The following is a 20,827-nucleotide window of genomic DNA, read 5'->3' on the forward strand; positions in this document are numbered from 1 at the left end:
ATGTTTGAGGCGTTGACTTAAAATTTATCCATAGGTCTTTCTTCTGTTACCTCACAATTATGTGCATTTACTAGTCAGATATTTACAAAACCAGGCCATCATGATTTGGGCTTTCCCAAATTGTTTATAAGCATAGCAATATTCATGCATATAACTTTCTGAACTTTACATAAGTAAAGAATGATCATAAAATGTTTTGGTCTTTAATTATTCTGGCTTTTAGTTCAGAGAAGTAAGATAAGATAAGAAATTTCTTTATTGCCGCACAATGGGGAAATTTGTGCATGACAGTGGCAAAGATGCAGATTGAGTTACACACAATTTTTAGGAAAGAAGAAAGCAAGCGAATCTAATCTAAAGTAAGTTCTAAAGCGACAGAGAATGAGCGTTATCAGAAAGATCAATATAAAAAAGTAAAAATAAACACCAGAGTAAGTATTGCAGTAAAAATAAATACCAGAGTAAGTATTGTACAATTATTGATAATATGACAGCAAAAAATAATAATACCCAACAGTTGAAGAACTGTGTAGAAACAGCAGCCTTTTGACCGAATGATATGAGATAGTATGCAGTATGCATGATAATACAGCAGCATCTCAGAGTAGCTTAGGCGCGTGCAATTTTATCCTAGTATCTGGGAGACATTGTAAACAATTTGTGATAAAATCAGAACCCGAGCAACCATTAGCATGTTTGTAAACAGTTATTGAGTCTTTTTCTGAGTGGCAGAGATTATAAAGTCTAACAGCAGTAGGGAGGAATGATCTGTGGGAGCGCCCCTTAGAGCATCTGGGATGCAGTAGCCTGTCACTAAAAGATCTCTCCAGCTCTGCAACAGCTCCATGCATGGGGTGGGAGACATTGTCCACCCCATGCAGTCCTTCTGTCTCCCACCACCTGTACTGGGTCCAGGGGGCAACCCAGGACAGAGCTGGGCCTCCAAATGAGTTTATCCAGCCGCTTCCTCTCAGCTACAGATAGACTGCTGCTCCAACAGACCATAGAAGATGGCTGATGCCACCACAGAGTTAAAGAAGGTCTTCAGGAGCGCTCCCTACACTCCAGAAGACTCTGCTCTGACACTTCCTGTAAAGAACATCCGTGTTATGACTCCAGTCCAGTTTATGGTTCAGGTGAACACCCAGAGTCCACTATCTTAACATCAGTTCCCTGGATGTACACCCGTGTCAGTGAGGTGGGTCTGTGTCTGTGAAGGTCCACCACCAGCTCCTTTGTTTCCCCTGCATTTAACCTGAGGTGGTTCTGCTGGCACCAGTCTACAAAGCTCTAGATCTACTGTCTGTACTCTGACTGATCCTCATCTGTGATGAGACCGACTATGGCGGAGTCATCAGAGAACTTCTGTAGGTGGCAACCTGGGGAGCTGATGGAGAAGTCTGTGGTGTAGAGGGTGAACAGAGATGGTGCCAGCACAGAGACAGTTACATCCAAAATGTCAAAGTTTTATATTTTATTTTATTTTTATTTTGTCTCCCAGCACATACTTTGTGAGTGTACAGCAGATAGACTGGCCTCACATGAAAGAGTGATGGAGTAGACGACAGCAGAACAACTGCCCAGCAGCATCATCATTACCTGCTTCTTTCTGCCAAAGGAGAACCTGTCAGAGCTTGAAAAATGGCCTCCAGATGGCTGGTCATTTTGGTGCTTATGAATCAACGCTGTGAGCCCCGAGGTGCAGTAGTCACATCATGCGGCCAGCACTGTTCTTAGATGACCAGCGCAATGTGAGCACTGAGTGCAACTCCTTCTCTGAGACTTCAGCATCTCACATGTTGTGTCAGGTAATGCTGCTAGCTGTGTCCAGAGGCTCAGTGATGGGTTGATGCTGCTCTGGGAAGACATCCTGTAATAAACCGTCTGCTGTCTCTTTAGGAGGTCACCCAGGTGGAGTCAGTACTGTATAAAGCAAAAGAGCCATGCAACTACTATTGGGCCACACTGAGTTATTCCCACAAACCGGATCATTCTGGGATGTCAGGTCATGTTTTTTTGCTGGGTTTTCCAATCCAGTCCAAAGTGGGTTCACGATTTTCAGCAAAGCAGATCATGAGCCCCATTTTAACCGTCAACCCTTTTCAACTCGTCTATTGCTATTTATTGTGGTTGAGTTGGACGCAGAGCAGACATGACATCGGTAGATGCATGGAGGAGAGAAGCAGAGGTGGGGAATCCAGGTTCATAAAGAAAAATGCCAGTCTAGAGATTCCAACCATTTTCATTTCCAGCTCCATATGATAGACAGGGGCAGAAATCCCCTGGTAATTCAGGGTCAATTCAGCGTCTTTTTTTTTTCTTAGTTCTTAGATCTGAGCTCCTTCGCTTTAATTCCATGTTGGAAAACTAAAAAATCTCAACCCATTGTTCATTTTCCCAGAGCTATCGCGTGAATGAGTGTAACAGTTAATGGCACAGCACGTTTGCACCCCTGTTTCTAACTTTTTCAAAAACAAAAGAGAAAACAAAGACAGGGTTGTGGATGAAGGCTGTGTAAACTAGCAGAAGCCTGCTTCCGAAACCCAGATATCCCACAATGCAGTGTGCTTGTTACTTCACCCTTTCAAGCCCCGTGTTAATGTAAATGTATTGCTAGAAGCAAGGAAGCTGGCGCTGGTTGACAAACTTCTTGGTTATTGATTATTTGTGTGTTGTAGCAATGCTTCTTGGAAATAAACCGGATACCATTAGGATGCCTTTTTATTTCTCTTTAAATGGTTCCCTGTTGGCAAAGGATATGCATTTTAAGTTGAGCAGCAGAGTTGAGTTGGGTTGGTCCCCAGAAAACTTGCCAAAATATCTACCAGCTTAAATACCTTTTAGTGGTGTGCTGTGGTGTGGGGAGACATCACCCAAGCTGAAAAAAACAGGCTTGTCTTAACTAGGAAGATTCTGAAAGGATAGTAATTTTAAGCTAAGCTTCTGCAGCCAGTGGCAATGCCATAATCTGAAGTCTGAGACCAATGTTTATCCTCAAAAGCAGGACTTATCAGTGGCTAACCTGCAGAAATTTTGTGGATAGACAGACTTCCCTGAAGTCCTGACTTTAACCCCACAGAGCACTTGTGGGATCAGTTTGGGTGTGCTGAATGGGATGCTGTGAAAAACAGTGATGCCATGTTAACAAGCTGGTAACCAGCATGAGAGGAGATGCCAGGCTGCTGTGCTTGCATAGAGTCCTCCCAGGCAGTACTGAGGACCCTGTTTGTTGTGTGAATAAATAGTTAAATTGCCAATTTGCCTTGTGCCCTCAAATATCAAACCCAATCCAATATATAACAACAAACAGCAGTCAATAACAGAAAAGGCTGTTTGGCATCGACAGTGGGGATTTGGCAAAATCTTTATGGATGCAACCCACATACTCCACTTAGCTGCTCAACCAATAACAGGTGTTTTACCAAGCTCCCACCCTTTAAGGGAAAATTATTCAAAGGGTGGCAGCTTGGTATGGAAATTATGCATCTATGTGTATGCTGACCTTCATATGCAAAGCGAGATAAGAAGAACTGAAAAAAAAAACTTGCATTGCTGTCCAGAAAAGTTGTCTTTAGAATGAGAATATGAATATTAATGAGCTGGTAGCAGCACATTTTGTAGGGATTAAATATTGATCTTGAAGAATCTGCAAGCAGTGGTTTATTTAATTTATTTTTACATTTTTGAGACAAGTTGCCAAATTACATTTGGACCTGAACTTTTAAATGTTTACTTGTGTGTGTGTGTGTCCATATATATATATATATATATATATATATATATATATATATATATATATATATATATATATATAAAGCCATTAAGTCATATATTTCCCTTTCTATATCTTAATAATTTACTGTATCTATACTATCGTCTCTCGTGCTCATACATTTGACCAATTCCTTGATTTACCATGTGTCTGTAAAACTGAAGGGAGCTGCACGTCCTATTTTATAGCTGAGCTCAACCCATTTACTGTACATGCCCCACTTACTGTATCATAGCTGCCTTTCAATGTAGCTGCGTGCTTAGATGAGGATTTTGCTTTGGTTTCACTCCCACAGGATGCTGCCTCTGCACTTTGATGATCCTAAATTCATCTTGAAAACGCCGCATTAATTGAAATAGCAATCACAGCACATAGATAGATAGATAGATAGATAGATAGATAGATAGATAGATAGATAGATAGATAGATAGATAGATAGATAGATAGATAGATAGATAGATAGATAGATAGATAGATAGATAGATAGATAGATAGATAGATAGATAGATAGATAGATAGATATCCATCCATCATGTGCTGGGTTTATGCTCTCAGTGCATTATTTTTTTTAACGAGCTCTTAAATTTGCTTCAAAGATCTGATCAAAGCAGATTATTAAAATTAGTGGTGCATGACAAGGTTGAAACTTTTTTTATTAGCAAGATCAGTTTGAGGGGGAAAAAAGTAGCCTGCTTGGAAACTCACACATGCAATCACCCTGTACATATTTTTTAAGCTTATGATAACATGTGTGCACTGTGGGAAAATGGAAGGGATAGAAGTGCATAATCACTGCTTCGGTTGTTTTGAAATGGATGACACGGTTCACTGCCCAGGGCAGCGTAAAGCTAGGGCAGCACGAACGTTCGACTAATGTAAAAAACACAAATAGCTGCAGCTGGCTAATGAATGAATTTATTTGATATCCAGCTTCCATTTTATGCACACACATTTGCACAATCTTTGAGGACACTGGTATGCGAGTGTTCATCTCTAGTTTAAAATCTGCAGTAATTAGCCCAAACTGGATATCTCGACATGTGTTCAAGATCCTTTAAAACATGAAGGAACACACTGTTTTGAGCACCTTACATCGAAAAAGCTCAGAAATGAAAAATATTTAAGCTGAATTGTTCTTTAGTGATGCAGTTTGAGAAAGGTAAAACATTTATTCTGGTTGAAAAAATAAGGATTTCAAATTTTCTGTTTCCCTGTTTCTATATCTCTATAGTTTATATTGTAAAGGGTTCTTATACAAGGTAATAAAAAGTTTGAAAAATGGCCTTTGTTGAGGCAGTCTGCCATTGAGTGTGGGGTGGAGGGGACTTAGAGGAAGGGGCACAAAAAAAGCCCATGGAGCAGGACTCTGATGGAGGAATCACAAGATGTGACTGGACTTCTTCCCTCTTGTTGTATATCTGTGGAACTAGAATTGCGTTATAACACGTTGAAAGACACCTGAAAAAAACATTTATAACCGACTAAACAGGCGCCCAATCATTCATTTACGCAATTACAGCTAAGGAGTTACAGTCATCATATCACAAGCAAACCAACACAACTCTTCGGCATATTGTGAATAGCACTTTTAAATATTGTGAAAAAGCCCTTTTATAGAGGATTATTGTGTAAATGACACGTACACAATTTTAATGGTGCTTTCCAATGTGCATGTAAAGAGCGGGCCTCTTACACTTTCACTATTGTATCATTTATCATTTATTTTTTTATTTTAAATATTACAATAAATATACTACATATGGACATTGGCTTTGGTAAGAGTTACAAGTTCATCATTTTTTTTCTTTCTCTCCACTTCACACACTTGGACGTGACCCTTTTCGTCCCATCAGTGGCACCGGAAAACGGATGTATCCTGACGAAACGGAGCGGCGAGTGGAGATCACGTGGCTCAAACAAACTTGTAACACGAGGAAAAAAACTTTACAGTTTCATGCATACAGATAGGTTTTAATGCTTCAAAAGAGATACAGGAGTGGATGGCCACAGTAAACTTGAATTTATTGACATAAAAACCAATATGACCCTCTGTCCTCTTCACCCTTAAACACAGGTTTGTTTGTTTGTTTGCGGATTCGTTCGACAAGACCGTGAAAATGAAAACAGGACATTACAAATGGAAATCTACACAATAAAACAAAGCAATGGCAGCATCTATGCTGGTTCTGGAAATTTACAAAATAAAAGTTGTGGTGTTTTTTTTTTTTTTTGTTTTGTTTTTTAGCCTTTTGTCCGGTTCATTGGGAGCAAAGTGATTAATGTAGACGTGCTGCAACACTGTTACGAATAGAGCCAAAGATCTACAAGCATATTGAGTTATCTTAACAGAAAGGGTTCAAGTCACAAAAAAAAAAATAATATATATATATATATATAAAAAGAAAACAAAACAAAGAGCTGTAAAAATGTTGTGATAGATACTAGTGGTCATAAGCATAGAGAGTGCAAAGTCTGAACAATAAGCATGAGGACCAGGAAAACCAACACAGCATGAGCCACATTTTCTAGAAAGGCTAATTTGGTGACTTTTCAAGTTGTTTCTCACATGGACATGACTCCAGGCCACTTAAAGCTAAACATTTAAGTGAAAATCCTTTGGCTAGGGTACAATTTATCCCTTTTGACCTGTCGCAACATGTCCACTTTGCTAACTCCACCGGCCCAATGTGGAGCAGATGAGCCACTCGTTAGAGACGACATGGGGGAGGGGGGCGATCTTTTCCCGCTCGTCTTTCCAACATGTGGTACGGGCCGGTGCCGGACACATTTCTTTATCTGTGCGGTCCGTCAAGCAGGAGGTAACATAGAGAAACGGCATAAAGAAACCTTGGGAGAGAGATCCGTTGACTCAGCTGGGCGGGGCTTTTTGGGGGGGGGGGGGGGTTGCTGCCGAGCAATGGGAGTATTGTCGCCACAAGTTTTTCTTTCATACAAACATTACAAACTTGAAAAAATACATAGCACCACAGAGGAGAGAAAATAGCACCTATGTCTGGATTTCTTTGTTGTTGTTTTTTTTTTCATTATCGTCCACTGCACAGTAAGATGAATATTTCGGCAAAAAAGTACAGAAGCAGTTTATTAATTACATTTTCAACAAAAGTGGAGTTTTGTTCAGAGGGTATAAAACGAGGAATGTATTGTACTTTATGTCACGGAGCATGTTTTCGTCTTTTATTTCCAATCTGTTCTTAAATTACAAAAAAATAAAAAAAAATAATAAAAGTGTGCTCCACAAAGACAGAATGGCGGGAAATGCACACATGCAATCATGTTAGTTTATTTTTTTTTTCTTCAATTTACAAGTCAAATATCCTCGGTTTGGATGTATTTCTACTATCTTAGATGTTTCTTGTTCAACGGCCTCACAATTAGTACAGTCACATGCATGTTTTGAAGCCAGAAGCAATAAACTTTACCAGGAAAAAATATACAGAATGTACTTACAAACATGAAAAAAAAAAAATCACTTATATATATTTATATGTATATAAATATATAAGGTCCATTCCAAAGAGAATGGGGAGACAATTATGCACAAACAAGGAAACAAAACCAAGAACAGAGAGGCGGCAAGAGGCAGGGAGATGAAGAGGTGGCAGGGCGGGGTGTTTGGGTTCGGGGCGTGAGATCAAAACGATGCCGAATCGGATGGTGTCCGTGGCAAACGCTGCGACCGTCTGGAACGGCTGCAGCTCTCAGGGTCGCCTTCGTCGTTTCCGACCAAAGAATCAAAAATCAAATGTGGTGACATAGGGGTAGTCTCTGTGTGTGTGTGTGTGTAGGAGGAAGGACGCCAACTCCAGTTTCAAAACTTGCATGTGATAAGGAAGGCACACTGAGGTTTCAAGGTTACTTTCTCTATTCCTTTTTTTGATTTTCACCGTATTCCTGACAATTATATTTGACTCGTGTCGCTTTATGGAAACAGTTTTTTTACAAATAGCATCGTCCTATTATTTTTCAATTGTTTGTCTTTTTTTTTCTTTTTCTTTTTTCCTCCATTTGCTCGGTGAAAGGTCTCAGCCGATGAAACAGACGGGCCCCACTTCAAAGCCGAACTTCTGCGTGGAGCCGCCGAAATCATTGAACATGATGTCCACAAAAGGCACCTGCTCCACGTTTGGTGTGTTGATCTCAAGTACTGTCTTTTCGTAGCCCTTTTTCAGCTGTCGAGAGAGAAGAGCGGCACAGCGGGTGGTGGAATTAATGGCGTATAAGGACGTTAGAAGACGAAAACACCACACGCTTTTTTCGGGCACCCGACTGACTCAGCCACTACAAACGACAATAAAAACGTTTGTTCACCCAAGCAACTCCGCCGACCCGAGGTGAGAGCGCCTTCGTTAGCTTACCGCACAGCCGTCGACCACGGCGCGGATGTAAGGGTTGTTGTCGTGCGACATCTCCTCGTCGTTGGAGCCCAGGAAGCGGATGGCCTTGTCGTAGTTGTCCTTGTCCTGGTCGTGCCACGCCACCGACTGGTAGCAGTTGTACGTCATGTTCTGGCGGGCCGCCGCGCTCAGGAGCCGGAGGAAGGTCATCTGGACCACGCCGATGGGGTTGCCCTCGGCGTCCACGTAGGAAAGCTGGGGTGGGAAAACGATCGACCGTGAATGAAATCCAGCATAGAGCTAGACGGGACACTAAGGGCGGGGGAGAGAAGAGGGTAAAAAGAAGGGCGCAACAACAAACTCCCAGCTTAAAAGACGGAATAGCACACTAAGTCTGAAGCTGGACTTATTTTTCAGAACTACAGACACAATCATCAGTTTAACTCTTTTAATTTCTTTCTTAATTTCTTCTGATGTTTCTTTTTTTTCTCTTTGGAGGGAGGGGCTATGCACCATTCATGGTACTACCATCATCCATATTGCCTGTGAATTAACAGAACTTACAAGAATACAACCTGTAAATAACTAACTAAATAAATAACTATACACAGGAAAGGATCAGGCTGGTGTTAGTAGGCTCAGTATCTCCCATGAAAAGCTTCATGTCTACATCAGTATGTTAATCTTCTCTACAGTCTTTTTCAATGCTTAAAGCAGTCACTATTAATATTATATTGTTGTGCCCTTGTCTTCTGCAGTAGTTTAGACTACACCTCACTTATTGATGACATCACCTGTCCAACCATAGGTACTTGAAATATTAAGACTGATGTCAGACATCTAAAGTATAGTATAGTTTGGTATTTTGGACTGCTCATCCGTAGTCACAAGCTCACCTGTGATAGATAAGGAAGCTGTCTGAATGACCTGTCAAACTAAAGTGGATGTTTTCCCTCTTACACAAACTTCAGTCTAAAAAAATACTCATTAAAGTTAAAGCATATTCCATTTCATGAGCCTTTAAACCAATAATATTTTGCATCAGATCCAAGCCTCTCAAACTGTGGTCCTGTAGTTGTACTTCGAGGGCATTTTTGGATCAATTACTTGCATGGTAAGATCAAATGAATAAATTGTCATGCAAGGCTAATGAGCAACAAAAACTAAAAAAAAAGGGGTTTTCACATGTTTTGATTTTTGCTTCCAACAAAAAATCATCTCCAAAGGGAGGCGTAGTGGAGAAAACTGAGATTTTCCAGGACAAACTGAGGCTGAAGACAGTGAACCAGAAACAAGTGCTGCTGCCAGTCTTTCCTGTGTTCCACCTTCGAAGTTAGAACGTAGATCTAGCAATGGCATCATATTTTTGGGGCTTTTCCACCAAAGATGTTCCAGTTCTTAACCAGGAATGATGCTACACCCACTTCTTAAACGTTTTTTGTAAATAAACCCGTTTGCTTTTCCACCACCTGACACCCAAGCCAAGGCCACTGCGTCAATATACGTCTTATTCAATTATCTGATCCTCCCTCTCTTTTATTCCATCTTTTATGCCATATTTTTTTTTAGAAGGATTATTGTGCACTGAGACAGTTTATCCACACAAATATTATCTATCCCAGTATTACTGCAAACAGGTGCCCTGATATCCCCAATCTTAGTTTATTCTCAACTGCTTTAAACGACAGCAGTGTTTGTTAATGCTTCACAATCTCAATAAGCCCGTCATGCATATCAGCGGCTGGTAAATGGGAGTTCAAACTTTTAGAGCAAGATTTATTAACACCACGTGGAGAAAATAAAATTACCAGTTGAAACTGGTGTTTATGGATTCAGCAGATTGACCTACTTCAACTTTGGTTAATCTAACATGGCAGGTTCTGTGAAAACAGACTGTGGAAGGAAAAGACACACTCAGATTGTATTACATTGATGATAATCTGAGATTGTATTACTGTTAGAGTAAAAAAAAATACTATTGTTAAGTTAAAATAATGTACAGAGTTTTAAACATGGCGCTCACAATGGTTTGATTGGCTGCTGTTCCCCATGAGCCTTCCACTATCTCTGGACAAAAACGGTTCTTCCTCTGTTCCAGCATTGAACTGGTGCTAAGCTGGCACTGGGTTTTAATGGCCAGTGCCAGAATTTCTCAGGGGTCAAAACACACAAAACATGTCAAGAAGGCAGCACCTGGCCGCAGTCTCCCGTCTGGGCTGTACCGAAACGAAATTTACCCCACGGAGGACAAATAAAGAAATAAAGAAATTCAAGTCCTCTGGATATGGCCTCAGTTTAATTGTTTCTCAGCACCGAGGTTGTTCAGAAGACTATATACTCCAGGTAAGATACTCACTGCTGATAACAACCCCATTTAACCTCACCTCTAGAAAGCTAAATCATTCCTTAAAAGTACTTATTACACTTATGTCACTCCTCTTATAAAATAAATAATCAGAATATTCTCGTTTTTACAATAAATTGCACTTAATATCTACTTCATATCTACTTTATGCCTCAAAACAAGATGAATTTTTATTTACTTGTTCTCTATTGCAAAATTATATTTTGTCAATACATGTAGGTCTGTTGTAAAATTGTTGCTTTTAATAAAAGTGCAGATGCCAGGTGCAGGAGCTTGTTAGCTGAGACCAGTAACTTCCTTAATTCCCACTCACCTCACCATGTCAAAGGGTTGAAATGACCCCAAGTGACAGAACTCTGACCTAATACTTGAATAACTTAGCAAATAAGAGATGTATACTACTGATGCAGTCATGGCAGGTTTGGGGCTTTTATAAAAGTGGCCAATATTTCATAAAACCAGCCTGATTCCTTCCTGACATACAGAATATGTATTTTATGCAATTATTACTTCTAGAACATAAAACATACAAAGAGTACACTGATCCAGACCTAAGCCTCAGTTTTATGCTCCAAAACTATGACACTGTTAAAGGATGAATGAGTAACCTCTCCATGGAATAAAAAAGCAGGTCAAAACATCATATTCTGTTCCTAGTTCAATATTTGTGCAGAATCTAAAACCCACAGAAGTTTAATCCTCAAAATAGGAAATATATGGTAGTAATGACATGCTAATTGCCACATAATTAACTCAGAAACCCCTTCACCCCCCACACTTTCATGCTCATATTGCAGAAAACTGAGCAACATCCCATTAAAATGATTATGGAGCTTCAGAATCCTGACCAATTAGATACATCTGGAACCCATCCCAGTTGATCCAGTTTATTTTAACGTTCTTAAATGACAATCTGCATACCAACCATCAGGAATCCATTAGATCCGCTTCGCCTTGCAGACAAACAGGACTTACTGAGTGTAGAGCGCATGCTGAATGTGTGCCATGCAGCCAGAGCAGCAAACCGTCCGACTCCTGGTGTTTTCCTTCCTTGACTTGTTTTTGCGCACGAGCCAACACTTGCATGCACATGCATATGAGATATGAGACGCCCGCAGTGCTGACATTCAGAATGGACGTTAAAAAAAAAAGATTAAGGGTCCTTTTTCCATGTCAAATTCTGTGCTTGTCCAGACACATTAATTCAGAGTTCACTGCGCTTTTTTTTAGCCATTTTCTTTAGCATGAATACAACACTGCAAAAACAGAACTAAAATAAGTTAAACTTTTCTTGAAATTAGTGCATTTTTACTTTATTTGAGCGGGTAAGTAAGATAATCTGCCAATGGAATACGATTTTTGCACTTAAAATAGGAAGAACTCATCTCCATCAACTTATTTCAAGTGCATTATACCTTATTATCGTATTCTAGGGGTAGAATTACTCCTTCCATTGGCAAATAATCCTCTTTACCTGCTCAAACCAAGGACAAATACAGTCATTTCAAGAAAAGTTTACTTATATTTAGTTCTGTTTTTGCAGTGAAGACCTCACAATGAGTTCAGGGCAGACAAAAATATGGATGGATGGAATGATTAGAGATTAGGATTGGGAATAACGTCTGGATATATAGGTTGTTTTTGGCCATACAGTGTAGGAACCATGGAGAACTGATTGTCATTATGATCTATCTGTGCTGCGAGTACAGCACGGAGCCATACATTTACTGTGTTCAATCATTTGGAGGACATTAGGCAGCCTATCTGAGTATCAACACTGGGGCTCATATTCAGGAGCTACCTGCTGTTTTTCCCCATTCCCGCCCCCTTCTGCTGCATATACTGTCTGCATATGCAGCTAAACATCCCAAGATCAACATTACCTCTTGATCATCACTAGTCAACAGAGACTGAGGACCCAGAAGCTTCTGGGCGGTGACCGAGTGCCCCGACTGTGCTGACCTGGATCTAGCAGCAGAGAAGGAATCCCCAGCTTTAGGATATAAATGCTCTCCTTTCTTAAGAGAGAGGCCTAAAATAATGAGGTTGCGAGTAAGGGTCATAGCGTCAGGGCACTGAGTCATTTAAGAAATGCTATTTTCATGGAGTGCAGGTGTGACGGGCCGGGAATTTGGCAAATCCAAATATACCTCACGGATAATCCTCGCCATCTTTGCACAGACCTCTGCTCCATTTCTTTCAAACAGCATCTCTTTTACGTTGCTGAACTGAGGACGAATGCGTCCTGTGCTAAAGTCATGCGTCTTATGATCTAGAAGCATAGCGGCGCCAAGCTCGATACATACTTTACAGCGCAGAAACCAGAACCATGCAGAGTCCAGGCCTAAGCCGGGACTCTGGAACCGCAGGCAGAGCCACTTACCAGCGAACCTCTCTTGTAGTGACTATACCAAGTGCCCGGCGAGTCTTTGGGCCATTTTGCCATTTTGCTCTGTAAAATATAAGAAGTGTTCAGGGAAGGGAAAGGGACTTAAAAGTCAGGCTTACCAGTTTACCACGTTTGAATTCACTGAACCAGGAACCGGGAGTCTCCTTTACCCAGGATGTGAGTCTAGCCTGGGGGCAGGGATCAACAACAAAAAAAAAAAAAGGCAGAGGAGGGGGAAGAAAGGTTGTGTTAAAGGAAGGAAACAGATTTGACAGAAACCCCCCCCCCCCCTTCAACTCATCTTCTTTCACCTTGTGTTCTCCCCTGATAAATCTCACAGATCTGAAACCCTGAGTGAGATCAAGACGCCTCACTGGACTACGGCAGAAGCTCTCTGCCCACCACTACAGTACAGACTACAGCTGGCAGCTAATTGCTGCTGAAAAATTCATAAGTACACAGCGATATTAAATGATTGCCTGCCCGCAAATGAGGTTTTTTTTTATATTGCTGCTTTTGTTTCTGCTGAGTAGTCTGTGTGGTTCTCTGACACGTAAACGGTGATTTGTTAAAGTGTTCATTCCCTTTTCCCTAAAAAAAAATTAAACAGTTTAAGTTCACCCACATGTTTTGCAGCATTTACAGCTGCACTAATTTTGGCTTATTCTTCCAGCTTTTGACATTGAAAGACTGAAACGTCGCCCATTCTTCTTTTCAAAATAGCTCAAGCTGCTACATCTAATTTAAATGGATGAGTGAAAGAAGAGCTTCTGTGAACCTCAAGCCTTGCCGCAGATTCTCACCGAGACTTTGACTGGGCCATTCCAACACGATAGTTTAATCTAAACCAGATTTCATTGTTATTTTGGCTGTGAGTTTAGGATCGCTGCAGCTTCCAGCAGGTATCTTCCGGCATTACCCTTCATTTAACTCTATTCAACTTGCCATCATCCTCTTCCAGTCTCCCAACCTTGCAACGACAGAATGTGCCGCCACTACCGTGTTTGCCTGTGGAGACGATGTGTTCGCTGTGCTAAGTGATGTATGGTCAGGTCACACATAAGGTTTTGTGGCTTGTGTCAGTCTGCAGTTAGCACTTCTGATGGTTTTCTTTAAAAAATGACTTTGCTTTTGCCGTCCTTCCATATAAGCAATGTTTTTTGTCCTGTCAACAGATTCTCCTACCTGAGCTAAACTGTAGTTCTCTACAGCTGAGATGCTCAAAGTTTGGGATTGTTGTTGAAAAGACCACACCTGTGTAATGTAAATTCTTCTCATTCTGTAGCTTCTATGGAATCAACGCACCCTGATTCCCTTTCACCTCCAATTATCACTGTTTTTCAACAGTATCTAGTTAGCTTGAGGCTTATCCTGCTCACTAGGTAGACTACCCTGAACTCCAGGCTTCCTTTTTCCTTTTCCATCTCGCCTTTACAGTTAGGTTTGGTCTGCATTAGTTTTAACTCTGACCTACCTGGTGTGTTTCTTGGTCGTCACGATGCTGCTTGTTCGCTTATGTTCTTCACATAACAAACCATGCAGGTCCATGCAGAACAGCTGGATTTATACTGGGGTAATATTACTCTGTTCTGTTCACTAATCATGCAGTTAGTTTGCACAGAATTACGGGTACAGAATAAAGGGGGGCTGGATACAAATGCGCATTAACGGTAGAAATTGCACAATTAGGTGCTACTTTGTGTCGGTCTGTCACACAAAGTCCCAACAAATTACAGAGGCGTTTGTGGCGGTAACGAGACTGAATGTGGAAGAACTCAAAGGATGGGGGATATTTAAGTGCTTGGCTGCTTTCGTCTTTGCCGCTCAGGCTCACCGCTGGGCTCCGACACGGTGCTGCCGTTGAAATCCGCGACGCGGCTGTGAGGGGCCGCAGCTCCAAACGGCCTCGGCCATGACAGTGATGAATTCCTCCGTAATTAACGAGCAGGGTTTGATATGAAACTGTCAGCGGCGGCCTAATGCGCTAATGAAGGATAACTTATCACTGGAAGACGGCATACATTAAACCCCCGCTGCCTTGAAGGGTAACCTTCACCGGTTTCCAGAGGGGACTGAGCAGAGTTTCAACTTCCTGCCTCTCAGCATCTCTAATGTTGTGTTTTGTTTTTTTTTTTATGCACCATCTGGACAGTGCAGGCTAGAGCTCTTGTAATAACATGTGGGTGGGTTTTTAGCATCAATGCCAAAAACTGATAGCAGGGGCTATCCTCTGTTCCACAAACACAAACCCAGAGAGCAGCCCATCGCCGGGGAGCCTATAAAAAGTCTGCTTCATTATTCTGAGCTTAAGCAACCCCCTATCCCCCCCCCACCACCCCAAGGCTTGATGAGTGGGATCATTAAAATGGCTGTAGCACTTGTGCTATTACACAACCCTCAAGTTGTCAGAGACGGTGTTCCTCCGCTCGGCTACGCTCCTCTCTCTTCCACACACTCATGCATAATGAACCAGAAAGCGTTCTCGCTGTGTCTGTCACCTGCCAGGGCTTTCATAGGCGACAGAGTTCTCTCTGCTCCGCGTCAAAGCAGCACTCAGATAAATAATAATGAAAAAAAAAAAAGACTTTGGGTGAGTTGGAGAGAATGTTTGTAAAATATAACTGATGAATCGTCTTCCACACCTCCCCCCGTCACATCACAGCGGGCGATCGAACAGAGGCTAATTATACGGCTACACGAGTCGCAATTCTCGAGGTGTTCCGAGTTATTTATACAGCGCGCACGGCGGTTAATCCCGCATGTGAGGCGGGAAATAACAATATTTCCCTTATCTGCTGAGTTCTGCAAACATTATTTCACTGTCAGCGCTAATCGCAAACTGAAAAGTTTTCTTCTTAACCTCCGTGCGCACTGTAAATTCTCTTGTGTGTAAGTGCTTAGCGTGCCGGCAGCCAGACGTACCCCTTCAGACTTCTTATCCGGGAAGATGCAACTCTCTCCGCCTGCTGTGAAGTTGCAGTAGACCTTGAAGGAGTCCCGCGAGCAGCCCTGGTTCGGATCAATCCAGTATTCACCTGCAGACGTGAAGAAAAGTGGAAGACATTCAGAGGAAAAAGAGGACATTTAGTGAATGTTAGAAAGTATTTGATGTCTGTGCTCTTCAAATAACAAGATATCTTACTGGATAGGGGAGCTTTGGGAATTATATAAAATGTCTATAATATGTCTAAATATTTAATTAGAGGGGAAATATTAAAAAGAAACTACCAAAGAGGAGCTTTGTCTTTTTAATCCCTTAAAAAGAACATTAGCATTATATCATTGTGCTGATTTTACTGACCCAGACTGAAAGTTCCTCACTGATCATTATTAACTATGTCAGGACTGCCCACTGTTGTTGACATGATTTGTAAAGATTTGTAAAAAAAAAAAAAAAAAAAAAATTATTACATTTAGAGATATTATTGTTTCACCTCCTTTACCGACCTCCTCAACTGTGTCCAGCCTTATTTGTCACACTTTAACTCGTTTAACATTGTAGGCCATGGCTGTAGATATGGTAAAAATTAGGGGATTAGCCATTCTTCTTGCCATTTCCTGACTTACAAAAATCAAAAATACAAAAATCTGCTTTACTAGCGTATTTGCTTGTCTTTCCTATTTGGAAGATTCAGAAACTGGCCTCTGTATTACGTCCTACTTATACCCTAGGGAAACAGGAAGTCATGAATTATTAATTAAAGGTTCATGACACTAGGGATGGGTAACTCTGACATACATTTCTTACAACTTTATTACAATATTTTGTGGTATTCATTCTGCTGATGACAAAAGTGACTCTAAAAATGTTTTAAAAACCCAATAGCATCTTTTTGGCAAAACATCTGTAATTACATAAAGTCAGCAACAAACACACATACCTAAAAATAAAACGTATACATTATAAAAATGGCTACTTAGCACATCAATTACAAAAAGTAGCTCAATTCTACTCTTAAAGACTTATTCATTACAAATCAGTTGTGCTAACCCAGGTAGGCGCCCTCAGGGTCTGTTTTTAGATGCACTTATGCTAAGTTAAAGGCAGCTGTTGCTCATGGAGATAGATGATTATTGCCACTGTTTTCATTTCTCGAATAAACCTGTTTGATATATTTTGCAAAACTGATATCAGTTAGGCGCAAAACTAAAACAGGACAATTATCAAAATCCCAAAAAGAAGTAATCATAAGCTAAAAGCATTTTTCACAGTGAGGGATTGGAATCCAGCAGCTTGAATACCACAGATTTAAAAAGCTTTTAAAAATTAGACAAAAAAAAATAACTGACTCCACTGACTCCATTACTGAAATTTCAGTAAATCTGCATTACAAGATCAAATATGTACATTTGGCGCATTATTGGGGCGCAAATACAGTTTTGGTTGACCAGGATTCGCTGTATTAAGTTCAGTGGACGGTTTCTGGCTACTGCTTCTGAATTATGTATTTATCTACTCAACCTAAAACCCTGTTGCATGCTCTCCAACATTAACTGAAGCGTTAAAAAGAAGAGAAGAGAAGGATATTGTCAACTTTACTCTATGGGTTTTTTCACCCGGCTGTGTTCTCTCCACGTTCATTTCTTTGATTTTTTCCAGCAATATTAAGAAGCTATCGCAGCGTTTACAGCGTACATAAATCTTACATTTCAGTATCAGTAACACAGCAAAATGCCCGATTCATTTGTGCTGTTACCAGGGTATGAATATGGCAAAGCAGAAAAGCTTTGTGTAAAAAAAAGAAATGGAACATGACACACACCATCAGGGAAATCAGGGTGGCACAGCTGCAGGTCCTTGCAGGTACGAGCCGGGTTGTTCTGCGTGCCAAGCGGATGCTTCATCTGCTCGATCTCCAGCTTCAGCGAGTTCAGAGACCCAAAGATCTCCTCCATGCCGTCGTCGTAGTCCTTGTAGTTGGCGTCCATGGCGGCGTCGTCCATCATCTGACTGGCGTCGATGTTCCTGCGTGTTCGGCCCTTGACGGGAGCGTGGTAGGGCAGCGGGTGGATGACGTCGCCAGGAGGGCCCTGTTGCGGCAAGATTGGACAGTTAAAACACGAAGGTCTCTGTAAACACTGGCAAACAATGACGATCCTGCTGTATTTACTCACAGGAGGGCCAGGAGGACCAGGAGTTCCAGTCTCTCCTTTTGGACCTGTTTGACCCTAAGAAAAAGAAATCACACCAATGATCATTCTTCACATATACATGTTATTCCCTTCAGTGTAATAGAGGTTTTCGTAAGCCACTTACAGACGACCCTTTGGCTCCTTTGGGACCGGGAGGACCCTAAAGACACAAAAAAGATCAAGCAATCAGTACCGACCAAGACAGGACAGTGGTTGTTATCAGGCAAATGTGAGACATGTAGACTTACAGGTAAGCCGGGAGGTCCAACAGGACCAAGGGGACCACTAGGACCAGCAATACCCTAATGGAGAGAAGACAACGTATAAAATCCCCAGGCTTGTTTAGCACCTGAATGATAGAGCTCTGACCAGTTTCCAAAGAAGGTGACTGCCTTTGGTTAAAATCTAGGATGTTTTGGAAAGGACTGTCGGAAACTTTCAGAGCGATAGCTAATTGCCAAAGTAGTGTCGGTCCCCTCTCGGGTGCGTTGCTTACATTGTCTCCTTTGGGACCAGAAGTTCCTGGAGGGCCGGGGAGACCTCTGTCACCCTTTTCTCCCTGCTCGCCTGGGGGTCCAATCAGACCGATGAGACCTGGATGGCCCTGGGGACAGAAAGGAGCGTAGGCATGTTAATAACACAACTGTCAATAATACACCAGCGCAAACATAAATACATCAATCTGGCACACCCTCTAAATGTGGAGGTGTCAAATTGACAAGCAGAGGCTAATGAATCTCATCCGACATTGAACAAGGTCATTAGGTTTAATGTTACACTGGTGCTCTAAATTATTTAGGCTACTTCATTGGGTACTGGAGGTATTTACTTTCTCTCCTTTAACACCGGTGTCTCCTTTCAAACCAGGTAAACCAGGAGGGCCCTGTAAGAGGAACAACAGTAGTTTAGATCAGACATTGTTGCATATTTGAAAGCAAATAGCAAAGCCAAGCTGGTACATCTGCTCACCATGGGTCCAGGAGGTCCGTCTGGGCCCGGAGCACCAGGCAGTCCTTGTTCACCCTTCACACAAATATCCGTTATTCAGGATTTCCAAGCCTACTTACATTTTGACATTTTCCACAATGTTTACTTACAACTGCACCAGGGATACCCCTGAGTCCTTCAGAACCAGGCTTTCCAGGTGATCCTTGAGGGCCGACAGGGCCTGTTTTTCCTTGGGGACCTTCAAGGCCAGGCTCTCCCTGTCAAGGTTACAGTAAATGTTTTCATCCATTCTAATTTAAGGATTATTTTTTCAAAATATAAAATAAAAATTATTTTTACCTTGGCACCTTTCTCTCCTTGTCTTCCCTCAGGCCCTGCTGCTCCAGGAGGCCCCTATTCAAATGAAGAATTGACAAAGGTTTTTGAAGTATAATACAAACACAGAACATGAGAGAGTCTAGAAAACCTTTTTTGGTAAAAAAAAAAAAGATGGAAAGACATCCAAGCAGGTCTTACCCTCTTTCCAGGTGGTCCAGAAGGACCGGACTCTCCAGTGGGTCCAGGTGAACCCTAATTTAACATGAAAATGCAGCCCTTTAACAACTAACAGTTTTCAACAATATCATGGCAGTAATACCTCTCACAAGTGACAAAACCACTCACCGGCTGACCGGCCTCTCCATCATCTCCCTTATCACCAGGTGGGCCATCTAAACCCTATATTACAAACATGTAGAACCTCAGTCAGAAAACATGTATAATTTAAACAATGTAAAGAGCGAAGTTGCAATCAGTCATAAGTATATTTACAGCTGGACCGGGCTCTCCAGGGGGCCCTGGGTCTCCAGGGAAGCCACTCGGACCCTAAAATTTAGAACGAAGAAAAAAAACAGAATTAGCCTTTTTGACTTCTAAATATTACTTGTGCGCACTAAAAGTAATCTGGGCATGAATTTATAATCTAAAAGTGGTTTCTCTATCACAAAGCAGATTAAAACCTACAGGGCTGCCCTTAGGGCCATCATCTCCAGGTGGACCTTTAGGGCCAGGAGGTCCAGCAGCACCAGCAGGACCTCCCTCTCCCTTCTCTCCGCGCTCTCCTCTTGGACCCTAGGATAATATCAGAAATATTAAACAGGTGAACAACAACAAAGGGAGCTGCAAAGAACACGAGGGCTACTATTTTATCAAATTTTATTAAATATTAAGCTTTTCACAAATAAAGAGCGTCTCTTTGTGCTTCAATTTAGAAATAAAGTCAACTAAAGGAGAGGCGCTTCACTCACTGGTGGGCCAACTTCTCCCTGAAGTCCTGGCTCTCCCGTCTCACCAGCATCTCCCTGGAAGGAAACATTTGGGAGGGGGATGTTAGCGAAGATGGACAAACATTCATTATCAGAAAAGGGGGCCGTTGTCGTTCAACAAATCCCGTCATTTGCTGCACCCCTGGCCGTCCCTGTGCCCTTGTCACCTGACAGGGGAACAGAAAGTCATGACACAAGAAATTTCAATCTATCAAGCGAGAGCAGGTTGGGTGGCTGAAGCAAAGAGCGTGCTGACCTCACTGTTCTCCCTGGACCCTGCCCATATATCTTGTCCTTTTCCCATGCCCCCTACTGAATAGTTGCCCTCTTGACTCACCTATACGCAACGACAGTATCGTTATTCACTGTCACATAAGCCCCGATGGCCTCCCAGCTGGGGTTTAAAAGTCTGCAGCACTTGTTTTGTGGAGAAAATATTATCCCATGTCATGTTCGGAAGGAGATGAGCAAATCGATAGCACAGCTTTGCAGAGGCAGGGACGGGGCCTGTGCGGCGATGTGTTGCCATCAGCATATCCAGATTCCCTCAAGCATGAACGG

The 20,827-nt window shown here is 41.8% G+C and overlaps 1 protein-coding gene across 9 annotated transcripts in view; it reads right to left on the reverse strand.

Moving 5' to 3' along the window:
- Positions 1–5,722: 5,722 nt before the first annotated feature.
- Positions 5,723–20,827, reverse strand: part of col5a1 (procollagen, type V, alpha 1) — a 104,593-nt gene continuing 89,488 nt past the window's right edge. For 7 of the 9 annotated variants that reach the window (XM_036140380.1, XM_036140379.1, XM_036140378.1 and 4 more), the window contains exons 50-67: positions 20,249–20,302; positions 19,965–20,072; positions 19,773–19,826; positions 19,626–19,679; positions 19,479–19,532; positions 19,302–19,355; positions 19,112–19,219; positions 18,984–19,037; positions 18,844–18,897; positions 18,511–18,618; positions 18,263–18,316; positions 18,139–18,174; positions 17,997–18,050; positions 17,645–17,912; positions 15,804–15,916; positions 13,001–13,069; positions 8,149–8,382; positions 7,816–7,962 (exon numbers count right to left, since the gene is read on the reverse strand). In XM_036140380.1, the coding sequence (XP_035996273.1) occupies positions 7,816–7,962; positions 8,149–8,382; positions 13,001–13,069; positions 15,804–15,916; positions 17,645–17,912; positions 17,997–18,050; positions 18,139–18,174; positions 18,263–18,316; positions 18,511–18,618; positions 18,844–18,897; positions 18,984–19,037; positions 19,112–19,219; positions 19,302–19,355; positions 19,479–19,532; positions 19,626–19,679; positions 19,773–19,826; positions 19,965–20,072; positions 20,249–20,302 (1,677 nt within the window). Of the gene's footprint in view, positions 7,963–8,148; positions 8,383–12,875; positions 12,945–13,000; positions 13,070–15,803; positions 15,917–17,644; positions 17,913–17,996; positions 18,051–18,138; positions 18,175–18,262; positions 18,317–18,510; positions 18,619–18,843; positions 18,898–18,983; positions 19,038–19,111; positions 19,220–19,301; positions 19,356–19,478; positions 19,533–19,625; positions 19,680–19,772; positions 19,827–19,964; positions 20,073–20,248; positions 20,303–20,827 lie in introns of all 9 variants that reach the window. The other 2 variants (XM_036140376.1, XM_036140377.1) reach the window with 2 other exon arrangements.

This window comes from Fundulus heteroclitus, chromosome 8 (genome assembly GCF_011125445.2).
Source record: "Fundulus heteroclitus isolate FHET01 chromosome 8, MU-UCD_Fhet_4.1, whole genome shotgun sequence".
NCBI classification, from domain to species: Eukaryota; Metazoa; Chordata; class Actinopteri; order Cyprinodontiformes; family Fundulidae; genus Fundulus; species Fundulus heteroclitus.